This window comes from Equus asinus, chromosome 20 (genome assembly GCF_041296235.1).
Source record: "Equus asinus isolate D_3611 breed Donkey chromosome 20, EquAss-T2T_v2, whole genome shotgun sequence".
NCBI classification, from domain to species: domain Eukaryota; kingdom Metazoa; phylum Chordata; class Mammalia; order Perissodactyla; family Equidae; genus Equus; species Equus asinus.
Window position 1 is genome coordinate 33544559 of NC_091809.1, and position 12224 is coordinate 33556782.

General features: G+C 38.3%; 1 protein-coding gene across 4 annotated transcripts in view; it reads left to right on the forward strand.

Moving 5' to 3' along the window:
• Positions 1 to 12224, forward strand: part of ZBTB44 (zinc finger and BTB domain containing 44) — a 71496-nt gene that overhangs the window by 41073 nt on the left and 18199 nt on the right. For 3 of the 4 annotated variants that reach the window (XM_014858523.3, XM_044751640.2, XM_070489915.1), the window contains one exon: positions 4003 to 5076. The exons of the other annotated variant lie outside the window; for it this stretch is intronic. In XM_014858523.3, coding sequence (XP_014714009.1) covers positions 4059 to 5076 — 1018 coding nt within the window. In that variant the 5' untranslated portion in view covers positions 4003 to 4058. The remainder of the gene's footprint in view (positions 1 to 4002; positions 5077 to 12224) is intronic. 4 annotated transcript variants of the gene reach the window in all.

Genomic DNA, 12224 nt, shown 5'->3' on the forward strand with positions numbered 1-12224 from the left:
AATGTTTATATAGCATTTATTTTGTGCTAGGTACTGTTACAAGCATTTTACAAGTATTAGGCCAATTTATCCTCAGAACTCTTTGAGATAGGTTCTATTATCCCTATATTACTGCTGAGGAAATTAAGGTACAATTTAGTGACTTGCCTCAGGTCACACAGCTATAAATGGCTGAATCAAAATGGAAAGCCAGTGTTCTGGCTCCAACGTCTCCTCTCAGCCACGTCACTGTATCGCTTTTATATACTGTGGGGAGATAGTAGACATACTTCCTGGTCTTGGCCATAGTTTAAATCAGATCCGTACCTTTTTGATTTTTTCAAGTGTGATGTACATTTTCCATAGACCTGAGACAAAGGGCAGACATGCCTCATCCGTTTTCCCTTGCAGGGGAGTAGGAGGGAGCGGGATAGGATTTGGACTACAACACTGATCACTCTCTGAAAAAATCCTTTTCTGTTGTTTAACTCTGAACATTGCAGGTGAGTGTAACTAAAGGTTGAAAAATAGTTCTCCACTCCTTCCTTTCGTAAGTGCCCTTGCACCTCACTTTGGAATGTGTATCTGTTGTTTAGGGTCTCCACCCAAACCAAGACGGAAGTGGTTTCATTTTAACACCCAGTTGCACATGTCCTCCAAATACGCTGTTTAATTTCTTGCCTTCACACCTGTGTTGATGCAGATGGTCCTCGGATTAAGACTATGTCACTTGCTCTGATGGCATGTATCCTCCCTGAACCACATGATCCCAGTCAAACTAAGCACTCTTGATGGCCAGGCTTTTAAAGAAGAAGCCAGTTTACTGGGGTGCAGCAAATGAACAAAAAACTTGAGTATAGCCCTCCTGTTTTCCTCCTCTTCATCTCATTCCTGTGAAAGAGAAATCAGCAAATATGTTAAATGGTGGTTTACTTAGACCAGTCCTAGCTGCCCAGTGTGTTACTGTGATTACTTGTCTTTGGGAAGAGGATATGGCACAGGTTTATATTTGAACTGTTATCTCTGATTATGGTCAAGATAATTATTTCAGTGACCTTACCTGGCTCTCCTGGCACAGGGCTTTGTGCCTTTTATCCTTTCTATCGTGTTATCAGACAGGGAGGAGTCCCAGATTTTTTGTCTTCGCTTATTAGAATGTTCAGTGACCTTTTTGCATTTATTCAGCTGGAAATCTTTAGGTTTTTTTGTGTTCTTTTTTCTTTTCCTCTTCACATATACATTTTCCTGCTTAGAACATTCAAAGTAATGTTTATGTAATGGATTGTTTGAGTTTGAACTGACATTGCCCTCTGCATGCTCACATTTAGACTATCTTACAGTGTCCATTAAGAAGTGTGCCAATACAGTACGTACATTGTACGGGGGAGACACATCGGGATGATGAGCACTCCCTGAGATTGTGTGTGATCCCCATGATAGCCTGGAACTCCCTTCCGCTTAAGCACCTGGCAAAATCCTGCTTTGGTTAGGCCCTGTCCTTTGTGATGTCTCTCCCACCTTGCACATTTAGAATTAAATATTCCGTTCTTTGCTTTCACATAACACTGCAGCACACCTCTTATAGTCTTAGTTAGGCACATATGTCTTCTTTCATAAGGACTCTAAGTTTATTGAGGCCAAGGACAATGTTTTATTTGTACTTGTGTTCTTCCATTCACATAATAAAGTACCTCACATCTGGTAAGTCAATTACTGAGTTAAGGTTTTGATAATGTAAACAAAGTCAGTCAGTGGTATGATTTGACTCAGACTACCTGATTTAGTCTTACTAATATTTGTGCCTGGAACAAGGGAGGTAAAAATAGCAAAGTTATGCTCAGTTATTATCCTACCATACCTATCATATTGGGTGCAATTCTGGGAACCAATCTTAAAGGAAAATCGAGGATTGAGATTGTTCAGAGCAGAGCAATCTGGATAGTAAGGACATTAATCAAATTTTGAGGAGCACTTAAAGGGAGTAGGGATGAGTAGTTTAAAGAAGAAAAACCCTAGGGAAGGGTGGGGTGTGATATCCATCTTCAGGTTTTGAAGGCTTTTTCACAGGGAAAGAAAAAATAGACCTACTCTGTATGATTAGAGTTCCAACCAAGAGCACCTGAAACCCTAGGGTTTTGCAGCAGTTTGCTGTTTTTTAAAAAGAAAAAAATATGTTTAAGGAGCAAAAAGAGAATAAACACCCATACTCCTACCAATGATTCCCTTGAATGTGATGAAAGCTATTATATACACACACAGACATCATTCTGTGTGCAGTTTTAGAAGGATCATGGCTCCCTCAGGGAATTCATGAATCTCTGGTTAAAACCTCATATTGTCTTGTAAACAAAATATATACACACATACATATATATATATTTCACAAAGATGGGATCATAGTCTGTATACTCTTTCATTACCTTTTTTCAAAACATTAACACCACTAGGGCCCGGCCTAGTGGCCGAGTAGTTAAGTTTGCACACTGCACTTCGGTGGCCTGGGGTTCACCGGTTTGGATCCTGGGCGCAGATCTACCTACCTCCCATCAAGCCATGCTATGGTGGCATCCCACATAGAAGAACTAGAATGACTTACAACTAGGATATACAACTGTGTACTGGGGTTTTGGGGGAGAAAAAAAAAAGAAGATTGGCAACAGATGTTAGCTCAGGGCCACTGTTCCTCACCAAAAGAAATATTAAAAAAGAAAAAAAATCACCACCACTACTGAGGGTTCACTGTATGTCAGTAGTTGTGCATTCATTTAATACTCAGAACTAGACATTTTTTCAGGTCCATTAAATATTCATCATCTTTAACATTTTAAATTGATAGCTGTATATTTGAGGCATTTGAAATATTTTTTATCTAGGGCTAATTTACAAAAAACATTTCCCCAAATTTGCTTTGTTTTGCGTTTATTTCAGTAGTAACTATAAAAAAAAAGTTATTTATCTTAGATAACATAATTGATGTACATAGTTGTGTGTTTTTGCATTGGGAGAGTACTGTGCTCTGAGTCAGAAGACCCACAACCGGGCTTTGGTTGCCATTGATTAGTCACTTCTCAGAGCATTAGTTCTCTTATCTTTATCAAGGGGCTAATATAAGCCTCCCTGACTTCACATCAAAGGGGCAAAAAGAGATTAGAGGAAACATACTATAACAACGGAAGAATTATTAGATTTGCTAAATTAAAAGTATTTGAAAGTGTCCGTTTTTTATACTTTTAGTAAGAAATCTGATAAAGGCAAACCAACTATCTTTTTTTAAGGGAAAATTCAATCAGTTGATCAATTACTAATCATTATTATAAATTTACTTCCAAAAAGATTGTTTTATTGTATTAGTAATATAAACAAAAATAACTGCTTTCATTTGTTGAGCATTCACAAAGTGCCAAATATTGTGCTAATAAGCATTTGCTACTTTTAGTCCTTATGACAACCTTGGGAGAATTGTTGAGGAAGGAATCCAGGCCAATCACCTTCTAAAACTTGCACTCTTAACCACCCATATTTACTCACTTTATATCTTAAAGAGGCAGTGGATAGCACTAAGGTTAAAAGTACAGGGTCTGGAGGCAGCCTGCCTGGATTTGAACCCTGGATCTGCCACACAATGACTTTTCGACCTTCGGCAAGGTAGTTAACCCTTTTCTGTTAAACAGAGATAATAATGTACCTACTGACAGATAGCATGACAGTCAAATAAATGACCAAATGTGGGTCATTTAGAACAGTGTCTGGCACATAGCAAGCACTCTACAATTGTCATTATTTACAAATTGTTATTATTTAAACTATGCAGCTCATTAAAACATTAGCTCACAGACTCCACTGATTGGACAGTTTAGAGGACAAGTAGGGGAAATGTATTTTTATATATCACCTACCTTAAACTTTCTCACTGCCATCTTTCAGCTTTTTTATTTAGCCCAGTGGCCACATGAAAGCAATCTATATGACCTTCTATTTCAAGTACTAAACCATCAATTAATGCTTATTTTATGTATTTTTTAGGACATATCTGATTCATTTGCATCCTTGAAGAGCATCTCTAGAAGAGGAAGGAAAAGATGGGTGTGAAAACATTTACTCATAGCTCCTCTTCCCACAGCCAGGAAATGCTTGGGAAGCTAAATATGCTGCGAAATGATGGACATTTTTGTGATATCACTATTCGTGTCCAGGACAAAATCTTCCGGGCACATAAGGTGGTACTAGCAGCTTGCAGTGATTTCTTTCGCACCAAACTTGTGAGCCAAGCAGAGGATGAGAACAAGAATGTGTTGGATTTGCATCATGTTACAGTGACTGGCTTTATACCCCTTTTGGAATATGCTTACACAGCCACTCTGTCAATTAACACAGAAAATATTATTGATGTTCTGGCTGCAGCCAGCTATATGCAAATGTTTAGTGTTGCTAGCACCTGCTCAGAGTTCATGAAATCAAGCATTTTATGGAATACACCCAACAGCCAACCGGAAAAGGGTCTAGATGCTGGACAAGAAAATAACTCTAACTGCAATTTTACTTCTCGAGATGGAAGCATTTCCCCAGTGTCTTCAGAGTGCAGTGTGGTTGAAAGAACCACTCCTGTCTGCCGAGAATCCCGGAGAAAGCGCAAAAGCTACATTGTTATGTCTCCTGAAAGTCCTGTAAAGTGTGGCACACAAACAAGTTCTCCCCAGGTATTGAATTCTTCAGCTTCCTACTCAGAAAATAGAAGTCAACCAGTTGACTCTTCTTTAGCTTTTCCCTGGACTTTTCCTTTTGGAATTGATCGAAGGATTCAGCCTGATAAGGTTAAGCAGGCAGAAAATACCCGGACTTTAGAATTACCTGGCCCATCTGAGACAGGTAGAAGAATGGCTGATTATGTGACTTGTGAGAGCACAAAAGCTACCTTGCCTCTGGGTACTGAAGAAGATGTCCGGGTCAAAGTAGAAAGGCTAAGTGATGAGGAGGTCCATGAGGAAGTGTCCCAGCCTGTCAGTGCTTCTCAGAGTTCACTGAGTGATCAGCAGACAGTGCCAGGAAGTGAACAAGTCCAAGAGGACCTTCTGATTAGTCCACAGTCTTCCTCCATAGGTATAATGTCTTCTGTGTTTTTCATGATGCTGTAAAGTCAATTCAAGCATTTCTAAGTGCCTATTAGATAATTTCGGCCTGGGTTCTGTAGGAAATATTAAGAAGAATAAAACATGATAACTGGATTTTTTTAGATGCTATTATACTGTAATTTTTTTTTTTACAAGTTATGCACTTGGGAAGAAAGAAAATAGTTGAACAGTATTTGATGGGTCAAAGGCAGATAGATATATAAATTGTGAATTACTTTCAATGCAAAAAACACCAGTTTTAAGAAGTCCAGTTAGTGTTTTATTCTTTATTAAAATATTTATTGAAAACTTACTGTGTGCCAAACATTCTGGAAGCAATGAAAAAGACATAGTCCCTGCATCTGAGGAGTTAACAGTCTAATTGAGGAAGCAGATGTGTAAATCAACAATTAACGCTAGGCTAGAGGTAAGAACAAAATGTTACAGGTTCACAAAGGAAAGAGCAAGTTAACATTCTATATTTGAGCTGGACCTTACTCAGTAAGTAGGAGTTTGCTCAGGTGAAGGAATGACATTTCTTTGAAAAATGTATAAAAGCATGGAGGTGTGGAAGGGCATTGCATGTTTGGTAAGCAGTGAATTCAGTGCAGAATGATGTGAATAAAATGTGGAAGCCTACTAGTATGGGGAATAATGGGAGGTAAGACGTAATGAGCCGTTGAGAGCATGTTATGAAGAGCCTTGAACACTAGTTTCAGTTAGGATCACATTTAACTGCATATAACAGAATCCCTTCAGTATGGCTTAAACCAAACAGGATTTTATTTTTATCACATAAACTTGTTCAGAAATAGGAAGGCCAGGACTAGTACAGTGGCTCTACAATGTAATTAGTGGCCTAGGCACCTTGTATATTTATAATCCATCATCCTTAGTTTGTCCATTTTATCCATGTGCGTATTGCTTCATAGTTAGAAGATGCTTGCCTCATCTTATTTAGCTTCATATTCTCGAAAGGGACAGTGCTTGGATCAGGAAAGTACAAATGTTCCCAAAAATCCTTTAAAAACTTCTGCCAGATTATGTCACGTGGTCTTTCCCAGCTGCAGGGGAATCTGGGAAGACATGTATATTAGTTGGGTATGTAAGTGCCTCAAACAAAATTAGAGAAGAATGGATATTGTATGCAATTAGCAATGTCTGTCACAGCTGGGCCAAGTAAGCTTGGATTTTGTTCTAGTGGTAATAAGGAGTCTAACTTAAAGGAAATAAAAAATAAAATGCTTACAAATATTTTAGGAAAATTAACTTGTTATTGGTATGCAGAGGGTTTGGCTGGGCAGAGACAGTCTCAGAAGCCAGTTACAGTACAGTTGGCTTTGTACGAATGCTTAGAGTAAACCTATAAAGAAAATGGATATTAAGAGACTTTGTAAAGGAAGAATCATTACTCCTGATGATATTGAATATGTGGATTGAGGAAATAGGAGCTGAGACACAGGGTTGACTGGATGACTGGAAAAATAGGATAACATTTTATAATCATTGATTGAGTCACAGTCTTTCACATTTTGTCATCTCTGAATCCAGATGTGTTATAATTAATAATCTTTTACAGTTACTTTTTGTTTCTTTATGGTACAAAAAATGATGGTAATCACATTATGGATAGGAGTCTATTAAATGCAGTAATAACTACAATATGAAAATTAGTGGAAGGAGGTGGGAACCCAGTCTTAAGAGTAGGTCAACAAGGTCAGTTCTGTGTGAATTATGCTTGAGTAATCACCAAGCAATATCATGCCACAAAGCAGTTAAAAAGGCAAGTCTGTTGACTGAATCTCAACAGGAAATATATATATATAAGAGCCAAAACCAAAGGACTGATCCTTGAGAATTATCTACACTCGAGGAGAGAAGAAAAGCCAACAAAGAATAATAACGAGGATTTCTCCAAAAGATTGGGGAATCAGGAAGGCCATAGTAACTTTGTTCATTTTTTGAATTTTGACCCACTGTAAGAGTTTCCCATGCTGCTACAACAAACTTCCACAAACTGGGTGATTTAAAGTAACAGAAACTTATTCTCTCACTATCCTGGAGGCCAGGAGTCTGAAATCATGGTATCAGCCTTGCCTTGCTCCCTTTGAAGGCTGTAGGGGAGGATTCTTTCTTGTCTCTTCTTAGCTTTTGCCAGTTACTAACACTCCTTGATGTTCCTTGACTTGTAGCGTCATCTCTCCAATCTCTCCCTCAGTCTGCATGTGGCCTCCCTGTGTCTCAGCTCCAGCTCCAAATCTCCCCCTTTTAACATGGACACCGGTCATTGGATTAGGGCCCACTCTGCTGCAGTATGACCTCACTTAACGTGATTACATCTGCAAAGACCCTATTTCTAAATAAGATAACATTCACAGGTACCTGGAGTTGAGACTTGAATATATCTTTTGAGGGGACATAGTTCTGCCCACACCACCAACTAAAGGTCGTATTCCTGAATGTCGGTCAAGATGCTTTTGAAGAAGTCAAGTGACCGTACATCCAATAAGGTATTTGATGGCAGGAGATCATAGCTATTTGTTGATATGACCAAGTTTTTGCTTAAACTACTGGAGTCTTTAATCCTGAAAACACCTTGGTACCTTCTGAATCACGAACTGTTTACTGAATAATTACTGTTTTAACCATTTTTTCAAAAACTTAGAAACCAAATATTAATCTAACTGAATATCTTGCTAACTAGGCCTGTGAAATAGTCTTATTTTACCACTCAAGTATATCTAATTAGCTCAGATTTTGCCTTTACTGTCATATTAATATGATTAGTGAAGTTAGAGACGTAAGTAGAATAAACTTTTCAGTTGTATAATTTATTTCCAATATATGCTATTATAAATGTGGATTCTGTTATAAAATAGACATGTGAACAACTCTGATCTCAATATCATGTTATCAAATAATGCAAGTGTTTTTTGCCTTGCCTTCATAGCAAATGTACTTATCACTCTCAACTAACCTATTTTGACTCAAAATCTATACACTAAAATAAAAAGCCTTATAGGAAAAAGTTAAATTCCTGGAGTATAGTAGGTGGTCAAAAAATGTGGGAAGGAGAAGGGATGATGTAGATAGTACTTTTTTTTTTCATATTTCAGAAGAATACTTCAAAATAGTACTTAATTTTACTTACTAATTTATTAAAGAAGATAGCTGAGAGGTAGTTTGTCATCTTAGGGACTGAGAATATATTTATTCATTGTTATGAAATCCTAAAATAATAACTTGATTATCCATGAAATTAATTCAAATAGCATTTTACCTGTTCTTTTAAATTCCCTTTATTGCCAGTTGGCCAGCAAAAGCTTGTAAAATCTGACACCCCCCCCCCCCCAACTTAGGGCAAATAGAAGCAATAAATGCAGCAAATTTAAAAAAGGAAAAAAGACTGTCAAGTTTAGATTGGTTCTTGTTACTCAAAAAAAAGACTTATCATTATCTGGTATAGTTTCAGGGAAAATTGGTAAGTGAGAAGAACTTTATGATATGGCTTCATTATTTATCTTGCAATATTCGGTTATCTTCATGCACCAAAGACAAATATAAATAGTTTGAGATAATCCACAGTTTACTGTATTACCAAAGGAATTTGGGGCCGGCCCAGTGGCGCAGTGGTTAAGTTCGTATATTCTGCTTCTTGGCGGCCCGGGCTTCGCCGGTTCAGATCCCGGGTGCGGACATGGCACCACTTGGCAAAAACCATGCTGTGGTAGGCGTCTCACGTATAAAGTAGAGGAAGATGGGCGTGGATGTTAGCTGAGGGCCAGTCTTCCTCAGCAAAAAGAGGAGAATTGGGAGCAGTTAGCTCAGGGCTAATCTTCCTCAAAAAAAAAAAGAAGAATTCAATTTTTTCTATAGACTCTAAAATCTGCTGTTAAATGAAAAGTGATTGCTATGGGGGTAGTTAAGATAGTAAGAAATAATTTGACAGTTTTCTCAGTAGCAGTAGTGAATAGATAAACTTGTTGAGGTGTGAACAGCTAGAATAATGGTGGAATTGCCACATTTATCATATGGAGAAGCTGTATAGAATAATGATTAAAAGTTCAGGACTTAGAATCAGACGGATCTAGATTCTGCTATCAGCTTCTGTCACTTAGTAGATGTGTGACTTTGAGCAAGTCACTTAACCTCACTTAGTTTCCATTACTATAAAGTAAGAATAGTAATCCTATCAAGTATGTCAGTGCCCTCCAGCAAAAGATCACCATGTGCACACCTGTAGCTGGACAAATGGGATGGTAGTTTAAATATCTGAAAATCTCTTACAGTTACTTCAGGTACACAGGATTAGTTAGTATGCAGCAGGCACGTGTAAACCTCACATCCACATAAGTAGTAGTATTGTAGTGGTGGGAGTATTGGGAATGTAAGTACCAGCCATTTCAACAGAAGTGAGCCAATTTTGTGTCCTTTAAAATGGACATATTCCTTGAGTGGAGTTAAGCAGTTCTTGCAAACCAGGGTGAAGTGTCTCTGAAGAGAACAAGCAGACTATCATAATCAGGATAGCCTCGAGATCAGTGTCTTTTTCCCCACCACCCTAAAGCCGCAATGCATAGTTGTATATTCTAGTTGTAAGTCCTTCTAGTTCTTCTATGGGAGCCACCACCACAGCATGGCTATTAACAGAGGAATGGTGTGGTTCTGCAACCAGGAACCGAACCCAGACCACCAAAGTAGGGAGAGTACCCAAACTTTAACCGCTGGGCCATCAGGGCTGGCTCTATTAGTATCTTTCTGATTGGATAAGGTTTTCTGATAGCATTGTAATGACTTCAGCAGAAGCATTTTGATGATGTGAGGTCAAGGTCCACTTTTTTTGCAAGGCTGAGGGCTGAGATATCATATGAGGCGAGGGATCTATAAAAAGGAATCTCCTGCTGAAGTATTTAAAGGAATAGTTATTAAATTTTTGGCAGCCAGATCAGGTGGAGGAGAATAGACCCAGTGATCTGTTAAATTCAGAGTGGTAGCTCTGATCTGGAAAAAAAATATAACAAGAGTTTTGTTTTTCCTTAAGTGGCAGAAGGAGATCTTAAGGATCTAAAACAATAGGATGAAGATGAGAGATCATATTAATTGTAATAGGAAAAATTAGTGTGATGAGTGGTAAAGGGACAGAAAGGAGTACTGAAGAATCAGAAAATCTGACTTCATCATCTTGGATAGAAGCTGTCCGCTTTTGATGTCAGTATCTTCTGGAGATTCCCTCAGAAGGAATCGGTACACAGTAGTCAGAAGGATGTAATGTATGTCATTTAAGTTGGGAAACATGAATCCAATGAACAACACCTTGAAGTTTTACTGCTGAGTCAGTTGTTAACACTATCTGGTCAGGTGCTTTCCATTGATAATCAACTGCAAGTTTTCTTTGACGGCATCTTTTCCAGAAGACCAAAACTCCAGACTTTAGATCATTCAGAAGCTGCTTTGGTGAGTGTTTTCAAAATGCAGCTCATATCTGTTTGTGATAAATCTGGAGGCATTATATGAATCTCCTGTAATATTCAATCGTATCAGCTGGTAATAGGGTAGAACTTAGGATTTAAATTAAAATTCCCACGTTTAAAAGGCAGCCCATTATTAGCTCATAAGGAGTTAACTTGTGGGTCCTAGAAAGGATTTATGTTATTGCCATCAAGCGTCTTAGCTGTACTTGAGGCTGAGGAAGTTTGAGGATTTTTAAGCATCTTGATAATTAGAGTTTTAGAATTCCATCTGTTTATTTTTCTTGAAGTTTGTGGATAAGGACAGTATAGAGTCTGTAAAAGGTAACATAGCGTAAAATAGATAAGTAAAGATAAAGCTTATGGAGTCCTTTAATAACATATTAGTGAAATATGAGGTCCTGTTACCAGAGAAATAAATTGGAATTTCCTTAGTCAGGAATACAGAATCTAGGAACTTTTTTCCCACAATTAGAACACAGCTCCTTAGCATGAGAAAGCCTCAATCCACTTTAAAAGTAAACAATAACCAAACAAACTCATAGCTCATTCAGAGGTCTACTTGGTTCCTATCCTTGTCTACTAAGATTATGTCATTGACAGGAAGGCCACACATTGCAAAGCTCCATGGCAGTACCTCTTAAAATCCCCACTCCAATGTTAGTATAGTATTGATGCACCTTAAATAAATGATCTTGTGCATGTCAGAAGCTCCCCATAAAATGTCCACTTGCCAGTTTGCCAGTGGCCAAATTGTCCTTGGTAAAATTGAGTCACTTGAGAGATGTATACAAGTTAGTGTTACAGTAAGAAAACATGGAAGAAGAGCCAGCCCTGATGGCCTAGTGGTTAAAGTTTGGTACTCTCACTGTTTCAGCAGCCCAGGTTCATTGCCCGGTCACAGAAGCACACCACCTGCCTGTCAGTTGCCATGCTGTGGCAGTGACTCACATAGAAGAACTAGAAGGACTTAGAGCTAGGATATACAACCCATGCACTGGAGCTTTGGGGAGAGAACAGAGAGGAAGATTGGCAACAGATGTTTAGTGTGAATCCTTCCCTGCAAAAAGAGAAAACATGAAGGAAGCAGATGTTTGGCCTGGAAGAGGTATAGGTGTAGATTGACACAACCATGAAGACTGCAACGGTCTGTAAGAGTAATGCTTGTGTAGCTTGATTTCCTGGGCTTGGCAGGAGCCCAGTTGTCATCCATCAGATACCAGACAAAGCCTCCTGATTCTGGGCCTATGAAACTAGGTAAAGCAGTTCTTCGGGACACAAAGTTGACAAAGTCCTTATAAGGTTTTTTTTTAAACAAACATCTTCATTGAAATACAACTTACGTATCATAAAATTTATCCATTTAAAGTGTATAGTTTAGTGGTTTTTAGTATATTCACAGAGTTGTGTGACCATCCCCACAATCTAAGTTTATAACATTTTCATCACCCCAAAAGGAAAACTTGTACCCCTTAGCGATGACTGCCTGTTCCCTCCTAGTCTGAACCCTAGCCCTAGGCAACCACTAATATACTGTCTTTGTAGATTTGCCTATTGTGGATATTTCATGCAATATGTGGTCTTTTCTGACTGATTTCTGTCATTCCATAATATTTTCAAGGTTCACCTTTGTCATACCTTGTAAAGTTTTGAAATATTTTTGCCAGTC